At 41.8% G+C, this 21,119-nt stretch overlaps 1 protein-coding gene across 1 annotated transcript in view; it reads right to left on the minus strand.

Moving 5' to 3' along the window:
* Window positions 1-3,457: 3,457 nt before the first annotated feature.
* LOC146560295 (transient receptor potential cation channel subfamily V member 1-like) overlaps window positions 3,458-21,119 on the minus strand; it is an 87,779-nt gene continuing 70,117 nt past the window's right edge. The window contains exons 6-12 of the mRNA XM_085244404.1: window positions 5,330-5,506; window positions 4,663-4,818; window positions 4,466-4,569; window positions 4,325-4,378; window positions 4,084-4,246; window positions 3,932-4,022; window positions 3,458-3,820 (exon numbers count right to left, since the gene is read on the minus strand). Coding sequence (XP_085100530.1) covers window positions 3,471-3,820; window positions 3,932-4,022; window positions 4,084-4,246; window positions 4,325-4,378; window positions 4,466-4,569; window positions 4,663-4,818; window positions 5,330-5,506 — 1,095 coding nt within the window. The 3' untranslated portion in view covers window positions 3,458-3,470. The remainder of the gene's footprint in view (window positions 3,821-3,931; window positions 4,023-4,083; window positions 4,247-4,324; window positions 4,379-4,465; window positions 4,570-4,662; window positions 4,819-5,329; window positions 5,507-21,119) is intronic.

Here is a 21,119-nt window from a genome sequence, read left to right on the forward strand (position 1 = left end):
AAAGACAATAAGCTCCGTTGGAGCAGCCTTTCAACGCCTCTCTCTGTCTCTCGCTAGCAAAGTTGACCCACACAACAAAGTAAAGCTAGTTTTCGGCTACAAGCCCGACATGGAACCAACATATTAACCCAGGGGTGGCCAACTCCAGGCCTCGAGAGCCTTTAGGTTTTAGATGTCCTTGATCCAACACAGCTGATTCAAATGGCTAAATGATCCCCTCAGCATGTCTTGAAGTTCTCCAGAAGCCTGGTAATGAACTAATCATTTGATTCAGGTGTGTTGACCCAGGGTGAGATCAAAAACCTGCAGGATGCCGGCTCTCGAGGCCTGGAGTTGGCCACCCCTGTATTAGTCCCTTTACTACGGTTTGGAGCCTCAGACTTGTTTTATATACGCGCAGAATCGTTTTAATACGAGATCGCTGCTAAAAGTGCAGCCTTACCTAATGTTCACTTACTCATTTATATTAAGATTTAAAAATCTAGTTGCTATTGGTATGGCGAGTAACCTTCAGTAATACGAATAAATCACACAACAATTGCACATTCAAGTAGTTGTAAAAAGCTTGATAATATATTAAGTAATCCAAAGTAGTCAGAATACGTTACTCTCATTGAGTAATGTAACGGAATATGTTACAAAATACATTTTGGGGCATGTATTCTGTAATCTGTAGTGAAATACATTTTAAAAGTAACCTTCCCAACACTGCATGTGGATCATCCAATGGGCTTAACGTTGTTTTTTTTAGATAAGATTTTTAGCAAAATACATCACTTTCTTCTGTACTTTGATTTTCTAGTTTTTAGTGGACCTCAGCGTTTTTGACTTTGGGAATTGCTGAGTTAGTGTAACTATTCTCACTTTCTCGAATTTCTGCTGTATCTGTCCCAGTGATAGATTGAAATTGAAAATAGCCATTGTTTCGAAAACAGCATCAGTGTATTTACAGGTAATCTCCCCCTTATTAAGAGTTACACCTGCATTTGTTGTTTCTATTTAAGTATTGCTGTGTTAGGAATTCATTGCTGTTGAGTCAATGATTGTTGCATCTGTCCACCAAAGGCTGGGTCTGGACTATGTTTTAATAGGGGTAACACCCACATATACAATAGAGAGGCTGTGGAAAATCACAGGCTGAAATGCACCTGTTTCTTTCTGCAACCATATAAAACTATTTTACATATAACTGTGAGTGCAATCCTATTTTATAGCGCATATTAGCAGTGAAAATGTGCTTTCTAAACACAGTGCAATGCACAAAGACAGTGGGGCGAGCTGTTTTTAGTCTCATCTTGCCCTTGGATATAATAAGCAGGGTTTACTGAAAATACAAATATATAAATGTAATATTTTGTATATTAACACAAGCTGTAACTTTAGTCTGAGAAAAATTGCACCTACTAATTTAAGCTAACCATTCTTCCCTCTCCGTGTCAGTGGGCAAGAGTATTATCATACTCCTTTCTCTCATTTTATACACTGTTTTGTTTGTTTGTTTGTTTGTTTGTTTGTTTGTTTGTTTGTTTGTTTGTTTGTTTGTTTGTTTGTTAATTAGTTTGTTTGCTTGTTTTAATCAATTTTAAATCATGCTTTTTATTTGTTTTTGTTTCTAATGTCTCTGTAAAGCACTTTGAATCACCTTGTTGTTGAATTGTGCTATACAAATAAACTTGCCTTGCCTTGCCTTGCCTCTGAGTGACTGGTGCATCTCCATGCTTTCCACAGAAGAAGGACACAATACAGGAAAGCACACCGTTTAGGAAAGATATTTTTAATGAATTAATTGTAGTAACTTAGTGTGTAACAAGCTGAAGCTCTGTTTATAGAAGACAGGTAATGGGAAACCAGTCAGGACATAGTGGGCTTTCAGGGAGAAAGCTTGAAAGGGACATGAGATAGAACTGCTTGTTTCAGACTGGAGCTGCTTAAAGTGCAATAAAACATCATTATTAGCAGTGACTAATATAAAGCTACTTCAGTCTAATCTGGTTATGGCTCTAGCAAAAATAATTGGGGGATTTTTATATTCTGCTTAATCTAGGGAATGTGGGACTGCTGCTGATGTTGACCACGGTTGTGTATCCTCTTCAAGAGCAGATTTACAGGCCCTCGAATCCCTGAAGATTTAAATGGTGCCTCTTTAGTAGCATTTTTGCAGAAAGAAATCGTAAAAATGTGCGTGTGGTCTTTTGTCCTACCAGTAAGGCTGCTGTGAAGCTTGCTTCCAGTTTGGATTTGGGAGACAGACACTTTTAAGATTAGGCTTAAAACTTTCCTTTTTGCTAAAGCATATAGTTAGGGCTGGACCAGGTGACCCTGAATCCTCCCTTAGTTATGCTGCAGTAGGCACATGCTGCTGGGGGACTCCCATGATGCATTGAGTTTTTCCTTTTCAATTCAATTCAATTCAATTTTATTTATATAGCGTCAAATTACAACAACAGTTGCCTCAAGGCGCTTTATATTACACAGTAGAATAACAGGTATGATTCAATGCAGAGAGGTCTATTAGTCAGTCACCTTTTTCACTCACTATGTATTAACAGACCTCTCTGCATTGAATCGTACCTGTTATTAATCTCTGTCTCTCTTCCACAGCATGTCTTTATCCTGTCTTCCTTCTCTCACCCCAACCGGTCGCAGCAGATGGCCCCGCCCCTTCCTGAGCCTGGTTCTGCTGGAGGTTTCTTCCTGTTAAAAGGGAGTTTTTTTTCCCACTGTCACCAAAGTACTTGCTCATTGGGGGTCATTTTCTCTGTATGTATTATTGTAGGGTCTACAATATAAAGCGCCTTGAGGCTACTGTTGTTATGATTTGGCGCTATATAAATAAAACTGAATTCAAATTGAATTGAATTAAAGATTAGAGTCAACTGAATTTTGTTTTTTTACCCATGCCAATTCAAGTGCATAACTCTAGCTCCTAGCAAGTGGCTGGGTAGAGAACAAAGACTCTATAGTACTCATCTGTAGTCAGTGTAGGCTGTCAGTCCACTGTTTACCTAAGTGTCAGTGTGTGTCTGTTTACTCTGTAGGAGGTCATAAAATTTGGAGTCTGATGAGTCAGTGAAGCTCACTTCTGTCCAATGACAGTGATACTGTGGCAGATACTGGGGCGATCGTGGCCTTGGTCGTTGTGTCCTTGGGCAAGACACTTCACCCGTTGTCTACTGGTGGTGGTTAGAGGGCTCGGTGGCACCAGTGTCCGGCAGCCTCGCCTCTGTCAGTGCGCTCCAGGGCAGCTGTGGCTACAGTGTAGTTTGCCATCACCAGTGTGTGAATGTGTGTGTGGATGACTGAATGTAGTGTAAAGCACTTTGGGGTCCATAGGGACTAAGTAAAGCGCTATACAAATACAGGCCATTTACCATTTACTGAGGTGACTTGTAAATAAAATATAATATCCAGTATCTTAACTAATATAATGAAGAATTGCCTGGAATTTTTTGAGGTCATGGTTGCAGACTTTAACAGCATCCCACCTGCAGGTTCCAGATGTTTTTGCTTTGGTTTGAGAGTCTTTCAACTGTGTTGCTCATCAGGGCTATCAGCATGTTCAGCAGGAGGATGTATGTGAGAACTATGTAAGAGATGAGCAGGATGTGGTAAACTTCTTTGTACTGAACGTCGTCCGTGAACTGCAGATCTCCCATTCCAATAGTGAACTTGAACATTTCCAGTATAGTAAAACGAACGTCTCTATAACCTAGCTTATTTACAGAAGCAGTCAAGCTCCTTCCTTGTAGCTGTATGTCAGCTGTCAGGTTTTGGGCAGCTGACACTACTGTAGGCGGGTCACGTATAAGAGCAACAAAAGCTATAAAAAAAAAAAAAAAGAGAGAAAATCCAAGTCAAAACTGCAAATCTTGGTAAGCATCTATTTTGCACATTCGTATGTTCTTAGATTTGGAGTCTATTAAAATCTTACCAGCAGAAAATCCAAAAAGCAAGACACAGTAAACGGATAAAAAGTGCAACAGGTCACGTAAGATCATGTAAAGAGAGACACATATTTTAAACTGAGCCACTCATATCTGCCCAGGCAGCCTATTTTCATAGTTTTGGTAACAAAACCCTTACCCTTTGCATCATGACACCATACATCCCTAATTGCTTGGAACCTCTTAGGTAGTAAAGAAAGTTCACCCAGGCAAGAAGCAAGGAGAGCACAAGAAGTCCAACGTATTCCTCCTGCCCACAGCCATACATAATCACACAGATCAGGAGTGCTGCCTGCAGGAAACTGCAAAGACAAGAGATTTCTAAGACAGCAGTAATAGTAAGGTCAGGGTATATATAAATATTTCATGGTGATACTTACAACACAATATCATTGAATCCATCAATAGATAGGACCCTGAAATTCGGAGGGTTCCTACAGAAATGATTTATCTAGGGATTTGAAGGTTATTACATTAGTAAGTTTAACTCTTTCTGTGTGAATGATGTGACCAGGTTCCACTTTCTTAGCGTCTTATAGAGAAAGATTAGTGCTCCAAAGACACTGAGGATCTCACCAACACAACGGAGATGGTCAAGTGGAAAATTTTCAATGGGAAATGGCGGCTGAGGGTTTAAGAGTCTTTGCTTAGGCAAAGGTGAATGTCTTAAAACATAAACATTTGTCATTTAAGTTAGAGGATGTTTAACCCTTTTTACCTTTCCATCCTTTCTGTGCAAGGCCACAGCAGTGAAGATGGTCAGGTAAACCACATAAAGCAAGAAATTCATCAAGAATAATTTGGAAGCGAACCTTTCCCACTTATTCTGAAGAAGACTGCGAAGTGGTTCAATCTGAAGCATCTCGGGACGATTCTGAAATTTACAAGATAGGTTTTATATTAACCTCCTTTATATTAACCCAAACTCTTTCATGGCATGCATTTTTAATTTCTCTTTGCTATTTGGGCTGATTGGGACCAGATGAATGTAAAAACAAAGAATTACCTGATTTTTTTCCTGATTTTTGTTTCTGAGAAAAATGAGATGCACATAAGAGGACATTTGTTTTAAATTTCGATAGAACAGTATATATCATATATTTAATATTTGCTAAACTTATCCCATGCAATACTATCTAAGCACAGTGAGGCAAGAGGATTTTGCTACTGTTAATTTCTCTCTACACTGCCTATGCATAGAGTACTTCTAGTTTCATCTGAGCACATTCAACACTGTTTCCATCATTGTTTAAAAGGCTCTACTGCCTCTACAAACATACCCCACAGCATACCCCATTTCCTACTTTATCTAAAACATTGGAGGGAATAAAGCATAGAAATATAATAAAATAAATTAAAATGAGGTCAAAATTGGAATTTCTCACCGGAATCTCACTCCCAAAAATTATTATCTCTAACACAGAGTTTTCTTCATTGGTGTCAATGGAGGTCATGTCATAAAGTGAAGAATGAACAGGTCCGTAGACCCATTCTGTAAACCTCCTGGATAGTGGCCTTGTCTCCTCATCCATGAATTCTCGATGCAGCATGTGCCTAAACAGCTGGCAAATGAGAGAGCAGAAAGGAAAAGATCTATCTCAGAGACATTATCATTTTTATTTTCAGTGCTTGCTGTAAGTAGGTCAGGTCATAATAAACCTTTGTTAAATGCCCATTAATGCCACCTGGGACGCCAACTTCTGTGGAGGCAGAGGTCTATATTATATACATGTGACCTCTAACCACGTGACCTTAACTTGTCTGCTGTTTTGCTTGTGTGACAATCATGGTGACTGTATAGAATCAAGTGGATAAGGCCCCATTCACACAGGCCTCCATGACTATCTGGTAACCACCAGCCATGAGGAGAATGTGAGTATTATTATTTATTATAATAAATAAATAAATAAATAAATAAATCTTTGTTATTCTACAAAATGTGCAGCCATTTTATTTTTTTTATTTTTTTTTTTAGGTGATGGTCTGTGGGATCTGTGAGAAGCCATGTGGTGGAGAGGCAGCCAAGGAATGCTACCATAGATACCACAGTGGACGTACAGAGGTACATGGCAGATCCTTTGATTCCCCGGACAGAGGATCCACTCTACTTCTGGGCAACCAGGAAGACTGTATACCCCCATCTTTACAAACTTGCGTTGCAGTTTCTGTGCACTCCAGCATCATCTGTTCCATGTGAGAGGATTTTCTCTAAGGCAGGAGAAATTACATCCAAGAAACAGACTCAGTCCTCACACAGTGGAAAAAATTCTTTTCTTAAATAAAAACCAAACAGGATAACCTTAAATGCATCGTGTTTACTTTAAAAGTTTATAGAAGTTTATAGTTTTAAGCATTTTCCCCTCCCAGTTCACAATCAATTCTTTCCCCAGGTCCAAATATGTAAGAGATTTGCCCAATATAATAATATGATAAACATACCTGTCCAGCTCTCTAGTGGTTAATTGCTAAGTACATGATGTATCGGAGGGGCTGGCCCAGCACTTCCTGTTTATATAAGTTCATGATGTCATTGATAGCATCACTGGGTGCAACCAAATGAAGGGTTTTTCCTTTTTGCATAGTATTGTTTATTTTCTTTAAAGCAACCTTTTGAGTTTTACTGTATAAAGTGTTTTACTTTTCAAACCATTTAGTTGTGTAAATGGGTGTGTAAATTAAATGAATATTCTTATTCTTGTTTCTTTTTTTAGATTGTGTTGTTTGATCTAACCTATTTCTTAATGGTAGTGACTAATGAGGTTCAGGTGCGTGTAAAAAAAAAAAAGTATACAAAATGAGATGGCAGAATGGAGATGCCAGAAAATAAAATACACTAAGAAGAAATTTGACCAGTCTGCTGATAACATCACCTTTATTAGTCCCACACATGGGAAATTTGTTTTGTTACAGCAGAAAGTGAACAGTGCACAGTTATATAGCAAAAATTAGAGAACACTGGAATACAATAAGAATAAGATACTGTACACAACTGTACAGAATAGAAAAGAATAAAATAAAATACTATATACAATAGAATAAAATAAAATATACAATAGGATAAAAATAGAATACAAATGCTATATACAACTGAGTTAAAATACAATTTTGTCAGAAAAAGAATATTGCACTTAGTCTTATTGCACATGTGTGGGTTTGTGTGTTCGATTAGCTGCAAAGTCTTTGTTGTGGAGTCTGACAGCAGTGGGGAGGAAAGACCTGTGAAATCGATGCTGAAGTTGAGAAGTAGATGCCATCTACTTCTCAACTTCCTTACCGCTTGAACTACATTACCTCACCAAGTATCATTAGGGCCCGAGCACTGAGAGTGCGAAGGCCCTATTGTATCTGCTCCGTTTCTTATTATTATTATTATTATTATTATTATTATTATTAGGGCCCGAGCACCGAGAGTGCGAAGGCCCTATTGTATCTGCTCCGTTTCTTATTATTATTATTATTATTATTATTATTATTAGGGCCCGAGCACCGAGAGTGCGAAGGCCCTATTGTATCTGCTCCGTTTCTTATTATTATTATTATTATTATTATTATTATTATTATTATTCAGGCGAAACAAGGGCCTTTTTGAGGGCCTAAACATGCTCAAAAACTCATGAAATTTTGCACACATGCCAGGTCTGGTGAAAAATTTTGTATTTTAATGGTTTTACATATGAGCACTGGGAAATGGCTCTAGAGCGCCACCTATGCCTTGTTAAATGCAGCCCTACGACCACATCGTTTGAGCTACATGTATGAAATTTGGCACACATGTGTATCATGCCAAGACGAACAAAAAAGTCTGTGGGCCCATTGACGCAAACCCAACAGGAAGTCCGCCATTTGGAAGAGAAGGTGACATTTTGGCTCTAATTTTGCCATTTCCATGCCTCGAACTTTTGCGAACTCCTCCTTGGGGTTTGATTTCATAACCTTCATATTTGGTCAGTGTCAACTACACCCTTGTGCCATGTTAAATTGCGGAGCTTTTGAGTTTTCACAATAGTATGAGGCCGTGGCGCCATGGCGAATTTTGATGACTCGCCATGAAAATCTTATTGCCTCTCATTCTGTCATACATGTTCCGATCTGGACCAAAGAGCACACATATGATAAGGCTCCACCCCTGAACATATTTCAACTGCCATATTTGACATCAAGGACAGCGCCACCTAGTGGGAACAGGAAATGTCATGTTTTACACTTTGGGGTACAGTATAGTGATGGGTGACATCTGCAGCCTCAAATTTCTCCAGGAAAGCCTTAAGGAGTTGGTCTTGGGTTACAGTGAAAACTGTGACTTTTCGCAAAAGGGTGTGACCCCAGCGGCGTGGCGAACTTTGATGTCACGCCATGAAGAAACAAATTAGTATAACTCAATGAAATCCAGTCTGATCAGTACCAGACTTTACAGGCATGATGTCAGACCCGCCCTGAACAGATTGATGTGCCCATTGTCGGAAATACGGACAGCGCCACCTAGTGGCAACAGGAAATGTCATGGCTTTAATTTTGTTGTACTGATTTTCACAGGTTCATCTTGGCCACCTCAAAAGCGGTGAATATCACCATCAGTCCCTCGTGATGCTTCAGTGCAAAAATTGTGACTTTAAACTGAACGCCGCACCCTGGTGGCAACGCTGTTCAACATGAAAGATGAAGTGGCTTTTGAGGGTCTTGGCAAGTTTATAGAGGCTTGAAATTTGGCACACACCTCCAAATGGATGAAGGCTTTGTTGTCATGTGATCATTTTCATTGAATAGCGCGAAATTGCTCCACAGCGCCCCCTACAATATTTCAAAACAACAGCCCCTGCTCTGTGTTTCATCTATGAGTCTGAAACCTGGTAAGCTTATGGAAAATATCAAGATGTACAAAAAAGTCTCTTGGAGCAATATCCCAAATCCAACAGGAAGTCAGCCATTTTAAAATTAATGTGCAATTTTGGCGACATTTTCCCCTCTTTTCAGGCTTCATACTTTGACGAACTCCTCCAAGGGATTTCATCATATTGAACCATTCTCCAGTGTGTGGAATCTAAAGACCTTTGTGATGTTAAATTGCGAAGCTTTTTACGTTCAAGGAAACGGGGTGGTCATGGCGGCACGTGGAGTTTCAATCACTGGCCAAAAAGCAGTAATATGCTGTCACTCAAAGACACAAAGTCCAATCTCTCCCAAAGGTCGCAGGCGTGATGAGACTCGAGCTCGGAAATGTTTGTTATACCCTTTGTCTATAATGGTTAGAGCGCCACCTAGTGGGACGACTACACTCATGGTTGAACCAAATGAAATGTTAGCTGGTGGTTAAATGTATGAATTCCATCAATGTGACATCACATCGGACGTGCTGGTTTTAGGTGTTGGGCGTGGCTCGACACGTCAGGGTGCGAGGGCCCTCATAACGCTGCTTGCAGCTTTAATTAGGGCCCGAGCACTGAGAGTGCGAAGGCCCTATTGTATCTGCTCCGTTTCTTATTATTAGGGCCCGAGCACTGACAGTGCGAAGGCCCTATTGTAATTGCTCTGTTTATTATTAGGGCCCGAGCACCGAGAGTGCGAAGGCCCTATTGTATCTGCTCCGTTTCTTATTATTATTATTATTATTATTATTATTATTATTCAGGCGAAACAAGGGCCTTTTTGAGGGCCTAAACATGCTCAAAAACTCATGAAATTTTGCACACATGCCAGGTCTGGTGAAAAATTTTGTATTTTAATGGTTTTACATATGAGCACTGGGAAATGGCTCTAGAGCGCCACCTATGCCTTGTTAAATGCAGCCCTACGACCACATCGTTTGAGCTACATGTATGAAATTTGGCACACATATGTATCATGCCAAGACGAACAAAAAAGTCTGTGGGCCCATTGACGCAAACCCAACAGGAAGTCCGCCATTTGGAAGAGAAGGTGACATTTTGGCTCTAATTTTGCCATTTCCATGCCTCGAACTTTTGCGAACTCCTCCTTGGGGTTTCATTTCATAACCTTCAAATTTGGACAGTGTCAACTACACCCTTGTGCCATGTTAAATTGCGGAGCTTTTGAGTTTTCACAATACTATGAGGCCGTGGCGCCATGGCGAATTTCGATGACTCGCCATGAAAATCTTATTGCCTCTCATTTTGTCATACATTTTCTGACCTTGACCAAAGTGAACACATATGATAAGGCTCCACCCCTGAACATATTTCAACTGCCATATTTGACACCAGGTACAGCGCCACCTAGTGGGAACAGGAAATGTCATGTTTTACACTTTGGGGTACAGTATTGTGATGGGTGACATCTGCAGCCTCAAATTTCTCCAGGAAAGCCTTAAGGAGTTGGTCTTGGGTTACAGTGAAAACTGTGACTTTTCATGAAAGGGTGTGACCCCAGCAGCATGGCGAACTTTGATGTCACGCCATGAAGAAACAAATTAGTATAACTCAATGAAATCCAGTCTGATCAGTACCAGACTTTACAGGCATGATGTCAGACCCGCCCTGAACAGATTGATGTGCCCATTGTCGGAAATACGGACAGCGCCACCTAGTGGCAACAGGAAATGTCATGGCTTTCATTTTGTTGTACTGATTTTCACAGGTTCATCGTGGCCACCTCAAAAGCGGTGAATATCAACATCAGTCCCTCGTGATGCTTCAGTGCAAAAATTGTGACTTTAAACTGAACGGCGCACCCTGGTGGTAACGCGGTTCACCATGAAAGATGAAGTGGCTTTTGAGGGGCTTGGAAAGTTTATAGAGGCTTGAAATTTGGCACACACCTCCAAATGGATGAAGGCTTTGTTGGCATGTGATCATTTTCATTGAATAGCGCGAAATGGCTCCACAGCGCCCCCTACAATATTTCAAAACATCAGCCCCTGCTCTGTGTTTCATCTATGAGTCTGACACTTGGTAAGCTTGTGTAAGATATCAAGATGTACAAAAAAGTCTCTTGGAGCAATATCCCAAATCCAACAGGAAGTCAGCCATTTTAAAATTAATGTGTAATTTTGATGACATTTTCCCCCCTTTTCAGGCCTCATACTTTGACGAACTCCTCCAAGGGATTTCATCATATTGAAGCATTCTTCAGTGTGTAGAATCTAAAGACCTTTGTGATGTTAAATTGCGAAGCTTTTTCCGTTCAGGGAAACGGGGTGGTCATGGCGGCACGTAGAGTTTCAATCACTCGCAAAAAGCAGTAATCTGCTGTCACTAAAAAACACAATGTCCAATCTCTCCCAAACGTCTCAGGTGTGATGAGACTCGAGCTTGGAAATGTTTGTTATGCTATTTGTCAATAATGGTTAGAGCGCCACCTAGTGGCATGACTATAATCCTGGTTGAATAAGATGAAATGTTAGCTGGTGATTAAAAGCATGAAATCCATCAATGTGACATCACATCGGACGTGCCGGTTTGAGGTGTTGGCAGTGGCTCGACGTGCCGGGGGTGCGAGGGCCCTCATAACGCTGCTTGCAGCTTTAATTATTATTATTATTATTATTATTATTTCGGCAAATGAATTGGCCGTTTGAGGGCCTAAACATGCTCGAAAACTCATGAATTTTTGCACACGCGTCAGGTCTGGTGAAAATTTACGTATTTTAATGTTCTCAGACATGGCCAGGGAAAATTAGCTCAGTAGCGCCACCTAGAAAAATGAAAATCGCGAGCCCCCGATATGGGTATGACCTACATGTTTGAAAGTCGGTACACCTATATAACGTTCAGAGTCGAACAAAAAAGTCTATTATGGCAATGTCCTAAACCCAACAGGAAGTCCGCCATTTTGGATTGAAGGTGACATTTTGGCTCTGATTTTACCGTTTCCATGCCTCGAACTTTTGCGAACTCCTCCTTGGGGTTTGATTTCATAACTTTCATATTTGGTCAGTGTCAACTACACCCTTGTGCCATGTTAAATTGCGGAGCTTTTGAGTTTTCACAATACCATGAGGCCGTGGCGCCACGGCGAATTTCGATGACTCGCCATGAAAATCTTATTGCCTCTCATTCTGTCATACATTTTCTGACCTTGACCAAAGTGAACACATATGATAAGGCTCCACCCCTGAACATATTTCAACTGCCATATTTGACATCAAGGACAGCGCCACCTAGTGGGAACAGGAAATGTCATGTTTTACACTTTGGGGTACAGTATAGTGATGGGTGACATCTGCAGCCTCAAATTTCTCCAGGAAAGCCTTAAGGAGTTGGTCTTGGGTTACAGTGAAAACTGTGAGTTTTCGCGAAAGGGTGTGACCCCAGCAGCATGGCGAACTTTGATGTCACGCCATGAAGAAACAAATTAGTATAACTCAATGAAATCCAGTCTGATCAGTACCAGACTTTACAGGCATGATGTCAGACGCGCCCTGAACAGATTGATGTGCCCATTGTCGGAAATACGGACAGCGCCACCTAGTGGCAACAGGAAATGTCATGGCTTTAATTTTGTTGTACTGATTTTCACAGGTTCATCGTGGCCACCTCAAAAGCGGTGAATATCACCATCAGTCCCTCGTGATGCTTCAGTGCAAAAATTGTGACTTTAAACTGAACGGCGCACCCTGGTGGCAACGCTGTTCACCATGAAAGATGAAGTGGCTTTTGAGGGTCTTGGCAAGTTTATAGAGGCTTGAAATTTGGCACACACCTCCAATGTGACGAAGGCTTTGTTGTTATGTGATCATTTTCATTGAATATCCCAAAATGGCTCCACAGCGCCCCCTACAAAATTTCAAAACCACAGCCCCAGCTCTGTGTTTTATGTATGAATCTGAAACCTGGTAGGCTTATAGGAGATATCAAGATGTACAAAAAAGTCTCTTGGAGCAATATCCCAAATCCAACAGGAAGTCAGCCATTTTAAAATTAATGTGCAATTTTGGCGACATTTTCCCCTCTTTTCAGGCTTCATACTTTGACGAACTCCTCCAAGGGATTTCATCATATTGAACCATTCTCCAGTGTGTGGAATCTAAAGACCTTTGTGATGTTAAATTGCGAAGCTTTTTACGTCCAGGGAAACGGGGTGGTTATGGCGGCACTTAGAGTTTGAATCACTCGCCAAAAAGCAGTAATCTGCTGTCACTCAAAAACACAATGTCCAATCTCTCCCAAACGTCTCAGGTGTGATGAGACTCGAGCTTGGAAGTGTTTGTTATGCCATTTGTACATAATGGTTAGAGCGCCACCTAGTGGAACGACTAACTAATCATGAATGAATGAGTTGAAATGTTAGCTGGTGGTTAAATGCATGAATTCCATCAATGTGACATGAGATCGGACGTGCTGGTTTTAGGTGTTGGGCGTGGCTCGACGCGCCGGGGGTGCGAGGGCCCTCATAACGCTGCTTGCAGCTTTAATTATTATTATTATTATTATTCACCCCAAACAAGGGCCTTTTTGAGGGCCTAAACATGCTCAAAAACTCATGAAATTTTGCACACATGCCAGGTTTGGTGAAAAATTTTGTATTTTAATGGTTTTACATATGAGCACTGGGAAATGGCTCTAGAGCGCCACCTATGCCTTGTTAAATGCAGCCCTACGACCACATCGTTTGAGCTACATGTATGAAATTTGGCACACATGTGTATCATGCCAAGACGAACAAAAAAGTCTGTGGGCCCATTGACGCAAACCCAACAGGAAGTCCGCCATTTGGAAGAGAAGGTGACATTTTGGCTCTAATTTTGCCATTTCCATGCCTTGTACTTTAACGAACTCCTCCTTGGGATTTGGTCCTATAAACTTCAAATTTGGACAGTGTCAACTACACCCTTGTGCCATGTTAAATTGCGGAGCTTTTGAGTTTTCACAATACTATGAGGCCGTGGCGCCATGGCGAATTTCGATGACTCGCCATGAAAATCTTATTGCCTCTCATTTTGTCATACATTTTCTGACCTTGACCAAAGTGAACACATATGATAAGGCTCCACCCCTAAACATATTTCAACTGCCATATTTGACATCAAGGACAGCGCCACCTAGTGGGAACAGGAAATGTCATGTTTTACACTTTGGGGTACAGTATAGTGATGGGTGACATCTGCAGCCTCAAATTTCTCCAGGAAAGGCGTAAGGAGTTGGTCTTGGGGTACAGTGAAAACTGTGGCTTTTCACGAAAGGGTGTGACCTCAGCAGCATGGCGAACTTTGATATCTCGCCATGAAGAAACAAATTAGTATAACTCCATGAAATCCAGTCTGATTAGTACCAGACTTTACAGGCATGATGTCACACCCGCCCTGAACAGATTGATGTGCCCATTGTCAGGAATATGAAGAGCGCCACCTAGTGGGAACAGGAAATGTCATGTCTTACACTTTGTTGTACTGATTTTCACAGGTTCATAGTGGCCATCTCAAAAGCGGTGAATATCACCATCAGTCCTTGATGATGCTTTAGTGCAAAAATTGTGACTTTAAACTGAACGGCGCACCCTGGTGGCAACGCTGTTCACCGTGAAAAATGAAGTGGCTTTTGAGGGTCTTGGCAAGTTTATAGAGGCTTGAAATTTGGCGCACACCTCCATTCTGCTTAAGGCTTTGTTGTTATGTGATCATTTTCATTGAATAGCGCAAAATGGCTCCACAGCGCCCCCTACAAAATTTCAAAACATCAGCCCCAGCTCTGTGTTTTATGTATGAGTCTGAAACCTGGTAAGCTTATAGGAGATATCAAGATGTACAAAAAAGTCTCTTGGAGCAATATCCCAAATCCAACAGGAAGTCAGCCATTTTAAAATTAATGTGTAATTTTTGTGACATTTTCCCCTCTTTCCAGGCACCGTTCTTTGACGAACTCCTCCAAGGGATTTCATCATATTGAACCAATCTCCAGTGTGTGGAATCTAAAGACCTTTGTGATGTTAAATTGCGAAGCTTTTTACGTCCAGGGAAACGGGGTGGTTATGGCGGCACTTAGAGTTTGAATCACTCGCCAAAAAGCAGTAATCTGCTGTCACTCAAAAACACAATGTCCAATCTCTCCCAAACGTCTCAGGTGTGATTAGACTCGAGCTCGGAAGTGTTTGTTATGCCATTTGTACATAATGGTTAGAGCGCCACCTAGTGGAACGACTAACTAATCATGAATGAATGAGTTGAAATGTTAGCTGGTGGTTAAATGCATGAATTCCATCAATGTGACATCAGATCGGACGTGCTGGTTTTAGCTGTTGGGCGTGGCTCGACGCGCCGGGGGTGCGAGGGCCCTCATAACGCTGCTTGCAGCTTTAATTATTATTATTAGGGCCCGAGCACCGAGAGTGCGAAGGCCCTATTGTATCTGCTCCGTTTCTTATTATTATTATTATTATTATTCACCCCAAACAAGGGCCTTTTTGAGGGCCTAAACATGCTCAAAAACTCATGAAATTTTGCACACATGCCAGGTCTGGTGAAAAATTTTGTATTTTAATGGTTTTACATATGAGCACTGGGAAATGGCTCTACAGCGCCACCTATGCCTTGTTAAATGCAGCCCTACGACCACATCGTTTCAGCTACATGTATGAAATTTGGCACACATGTGTATCATGCCGAGTCGAACAAAAAAGTCTGTGGGCCCATTGATGCAAACCCAACAGGAAGTCCGCCATTTGGAAGAGAAGGTGACATTTTGGCTCTAATTTTGCCATTTCCATGCCTCGAACTTTTGCGAACTCCTCCTTGGGATTTGGTTGTATAAGCTTCATCTTTGGTCAGTGTCAACTACACACCTGGGCCATGTTAAATTGCGGAGCTTTTGAGTTTTCACAATACTATGAGGCCGTGGCGCCATGGCGAATTTCGATGACTCGCCATGAAAATCTTATTGCCTCTCATTTTGTCATACATTTTCTGACCTTGACCAAAGTGAACACATATGATAAGGCTCCACCCCTGAACATATTTCAACTGCCATATTTGACACCAGGGACAGCGCCACCTAGTGGGAACAGGAAATGTCATGTTTTACACTTTGGGGTACAGTATAGTGATGGGTGACACCTGCAGCCTCAAATTTCTCCAGGAAAGCCTTAAGGAGTTGGTCTTGGGTTACAGTGAAAACTGTGACTTTTCGCAAAAGGGTGTGACCCCAGCAGCATGGCGAACTTTGATGTCACGCCATGAAGAAACAAATTAGTATAACTCAATGAAATCCAGTCTGTTCAGTACCAGACTTTACAGGCATGATGTCAGACCCGCCCTGAACAGATTGATGTGCCCATTGTCGGGAATACGTACAGCGCCACCTAGTGGCAACAGGAAATGTCATGGCTTTAATTTTGTTGTACTGATTTTCACAGGTTCATCGTGGCCACCTCAAAAGCGGTGAATATCACCATCAGTCCCTCGTGATGCTTCAGTGCAAAAATTGTGACTTTAAACTGAACGGCGCACCCTGGTGGCAACGCTGTTCAACATGAAAGATGAAGTGGCTTTTGAGGGGCTTGCAAGTTTATAGAGGCTTGAAATTTGGCCCACACCTCCAAATGGATGAAGGCATTGTTGTTATGTAACCATTTTCCTTGAATAGCGCGAAATGGCTCCACAGCGCCCCCTTCAAAATTTCAAAACATCAGCCCCTGCTCTGTGTTTCATCTATGAGTCTGACACTTGGTAAGCTTGTGTAAGATATCAAGATGTACAAAAAAGTCTCTTGGAGCAATATCCCAAATCCAACAGGAAGTCAGCCATTTTAAAATGAATGTGTAATTTTGATGACATTTTCCCCCCTTTTCAGGCCTCATACTTTGACGAACTCCTCCAAGGGATTTCATCATATTGAAGCATTCTTCAGTGTGTAGAATCTAAAGACCTTTGTGATGTTAAATTGCGAAGCTTTTTACGTTCAGGGAAACGGGGTGGTCATGGCGGCACGTAGAGTTTCAATCACTCGCAAAAAGCAGTAATCTGCTGTCACTAAAAAACACAATGTCCAATCTCTCCCAAAGGTCGCAGGTGTGATGAGACTCGAGCTCGGAAATGTTTGTTATGCTATTTGTCAATAATGGTTAGAGCGCCACCTAGTGGCATGACTATAATCCTGGTTGAATAAGATGAAATGTTAGCTGGTGATTAAAAGCATGAAATCCATCAATGTGACATCACATCGGACGTGCCGGTTTGAGGTGTTGGCAGTGGCTCGACGTGCCGGGGGTGCGAGGGCCCTCATAACGCTGCTTGCAGCTTTAATTATTATTATTATTATTATTCACCCCAAACAAGGGCCTTTTTGAGGGCCTAAACATGCTCAAAAACTCATGAAATTTTGCACGCATGCCAGGTCTGGTGAAAAATTTTGTATTTTAATGGTTTTACATATGAGCACTGGGAAATGGCTCTACAGCGCCACCTATGCCTTGTTAAATGCAGCCCTACGACCACATCGTTTGAGCTACATGTATGAAATTTGGCACACATGTGTATCATGCCAAGACGAACAAAAAAGTCTGTGGGCCCATTGACGCAAACCCAACAGGAAGTCCGCCATTTGGAAGAGAAGGTGACATTTTGGCTCTAATTTTGCCATTTCCATGCCTCGAACTTTAACGAACTCCTCCTTGGGATTTGGTCCTATAAGCTTCAAATTTGGACAGTGTCAACTACACCCTTGTGCCATGTTAAATTGCGGAGCTTTTGAGTTTTCACAATAGTATGAGGCCGTGGCGCCATGGCGAATTTTGATGACTCGCCATGAAAATCTTATTGCCTCTCATTCTGTCATACATGTTCCGATCTGGACCAAAGAGCACACATATGATAAGGCTCCACCCCTGAACATATTTCAACTGCCATATTTGACATCAAGGACAGCGCCACCTAGTGGGAACAGGAAATGTCATGTTTTACACTTTGGGGTACAGTATTGTGATGGGTGACATCTGCAGCCTCAAATTTCTCCAGGAAAGCCTTAAGGAGTTGGTCTTGGGTTACAGTGAAAACTGTGACTTTTCGCAAAAGGGTGTGACCCCAGCAGCATGGCGAACTTTGATGTCACGCCATGAAGAAACAAATTAGTATAACTCAATGAAATCCAGTCTGATCAGTACCAGACTTTACAGGCATGATGTCAGACCCGCCCTGAACAGATTGATGTGCCCATTGTCGGGAATACGGACAGCGCCACCTAGTGGGAACAGGAAATGTCATGGCTTTAATTTTGTTGTACTGATTTTCACAGGTTCATCGTGGCCACCTCAAAAGCGGTGAATATCACCATCAGTCCCTTGTGATGCTTCAGTGCAAAAATTGTGACTTTAAACTGAACGCCGCACCCTGGTGGCAACGCGGTTCACCATGAAAGATGAAGTGGCTTTTGAGGGGCTTGGAAAGTTTAAAAAGTCTTGAAATTTGGCGCACACCTCCAATGTGGTTAAGGCTTTGTTGTTATGTGATCATTTTCATTGAATAGCGCAAAATGGCTCCACAGCGCCCCCTACAAAATTTCAAAATCACAGCCCCTGCTCTGTGTTTTATGTATGAGTCTGAAACCTGGTAAGCTTATAGGAGATATCAAGATGTACAAAAAAGTCTCTTGGAGCAATATCCCAAATCCAACAGGAAGTCAGCCATTTTAAAATTAATGTGCAATTTTGGCAACATTTTCCCCTCTTTTGAGGCATTGTTCTTTGACGAACTCCTCCAAGGGATTTCATCATATTGCACTATTCTTCAGTGTGTGGAATCCAAAGACCTTTGTGTTGTTAAATTGCGAAGCTTTTTACGTTCAGGGAAACGGGGTGGTTATGGCGGCACGTAGACTCTCAATCACTCGCCAAAACGCAGTAATCTGCTGTTACTCAAAAACACAATGTCCAATCTCACCCAAAGGTCGCAGGCATAATGAGACTCGAGTTCGGAAATGTTTGTTATGCCATTTGTACATAATGGTTAGAGTGCCACCTACTGGAACGACTAGCTAATCATGAATGAATGAGTTGAAATGTTAGCTGGTGGTTAAATGCATGAATTCCATCAATGTGACATCGATCGGACGTGCTGGTTTTAGGTGTTGGGCGTGGCTCGACGCGCCGGGGGTGCGAGGGCCCTCATAACGCTGCTTGCAGCTTTAATTATTATTATTATTATTATTCACCCCAAACAAGGGCCTTTTTGAGGGCCTAAACATGCTCAAAAACTCATGAAATTTTGCACACATGCCAGGTCTGGTGAAAAATTTTGTATTTTAATGGTTTTACATATGAGCACTGGGAAATGGCTCTAGAGCGCCACCTATGCCTTGTTAAATGCAGCCCTACGACCACATCGTTTCAGCTACATGTATGAAATTTGGCACACATGTGTATCATGCCAAGACGAACAAAAAAGTCTATGGGCCCATTGACGCAAACCCAACAGGAAGTCCGCCATTTGGAAGTGAAGGTGACATTTTGGCTCTAATTTTGCCATTTCCATGCCTCGAACTTTAACGAACTCCTCCTTGGGATTTGGTCGTATAAGCTTCATATTTGGTCAGTGTCAACTACACCCTTGTGCCATGTTAAATTGCGGAGCTTTTGAGTTTTCACAATACTATGAGGCCGTGGCGCCATGGCGAATTTCGATGACTCGCCATGAAAATCTTATTGCCTCTCATTTTGTCATACATCTTCTGACCTTGACCAAAGTGAACACATATGATAAGGCTCCACCCCTGAACATATTTCAACTGCCATATTTGACGTCAAGGACAGCGCCACCTAGTGGGAACAGGAAATGTCATGTTTTACACTTTGGGGTACAGTATAGTGATGGGTGACATCTGCAGCCTCAAATTTCTCCAGGAAAGCCTTAAGGAGTTGGTCTTGGGTTACAGTGAAAACTGTGAGTTTTCGCGAAAGGGTGTGACCCCAGCAGCATGGCGAACTTTGATGTCACGCCATGAAGAAACAAATTAGTATAACTCAATGAAATCCAGTCTGATCAGTACCAGACTTTACAGGCATGATCTCAGACCCGCCCTGAACAGATTGATGTGCCCATTGTCGGAAATACGGACAGCGCCACCTAGTGGCAACAGGAAATGTCATGGCTTTAATTTTGTTGTATTGATTTTCACAGGTTCATCTTGGCCACCTCAAAAGCGGTGAATATCACCATCAGTCCCTCGTGATGCTTCAGTGCAAAAATTGTGAGTTTAAACTGAACGGCGCACCCTGGTGGCAACGCTGTTCAACATGAAAGATGAAGTGGCTTTTGAGGGTCTTGGCAAGTTTATAGAGGCTTGAAATTTGGCACACACCTCCAAATGGATGAACGTTTTGTTGGCATGTGATCATTTTCATTGAATAGCGCGAAGTGGCTCCACAGCGCCCCCTAAAAAATTTCAAAACCACAGCCCCTGCTCCGTGTTCTATGTATGATTCTGAAACCTGGTAAGCTTATAGGAGATATCAAGATGTACAAAAAAGTCTCTTGGTGCAATATCCCAAATCCAACAGGAAGTCAGCCATTTTAAAATTAATGTGTAATTTTGGCAACATTTTCCCCTCTTTCCAGGCACCGTTCTTTGACGTACTCCTCCAAGGGATTTCATCATATTGAACCAATCTCCAGTGTGTGGAATCTAAAGACCTTTGTGATGTTAAATTGCGAAGCTTTTTACGTTCAGTGAAACGGGGTGGTTATGGCGGCACTTAGAGTTTGAATCACTCGCCAAAAAGCAGTAATCTGCTGTCACTCAAAGACACAATGTCCAATCTGTCCCAAACGTCTCAGGTGTGATGAGACTCGAGCTCGGAAGTGATTGTTATGCCATTTGTACATAATGGTTAGAGCGCCACCTAGTGGAACGACTAACTAATCATGAATGAATGAGTTGAAATGTTAGCTGGTGGTTAAATGCATGAATTCCATCAATGTGACATCAGATCGGAGGTGCTGGTTTTAGGTGTTGGGCTTGGCTCGACGCGCCGGGGGTGCGAGGGCCCTCGTAACGCTGCTTGCAGCTTTAATTCAAAATTGTATTTCAAATAAAAGAAACAAAAACAAAGCCTTACACAAACCCTGGAGTGTGCGGTCAGTACAATCTGTGGTATAGATGCATGCATGGGTGGAAGAATGGCGTACGCAATATTGCTTAGTAGAGAACCAAACCAAAGGCAAAGGTGTCTCAAAGTAAAGCAGCACCCAGCAACTGACTGCTTATGGCTGTTAGAGAGCACAGCGCCCAGGTGTTG

This window comes from Mchenga conophoros, linkage group LG14 (assembly GCF_057382185.1).
Source record: "Mchenga conophoros isolate Kocher_MC1m ecotype Shallow Benthic linkage group LG14, M_conophoros_male_GT1.1, whole genome shotgun sequence".
NCBI classification, from domain to species: Eukaryota; Metazoa; Chordata; class Actinopteri; order Cichliformes; family Cichlidae; genus Mchenga; species Mchenga conophoros.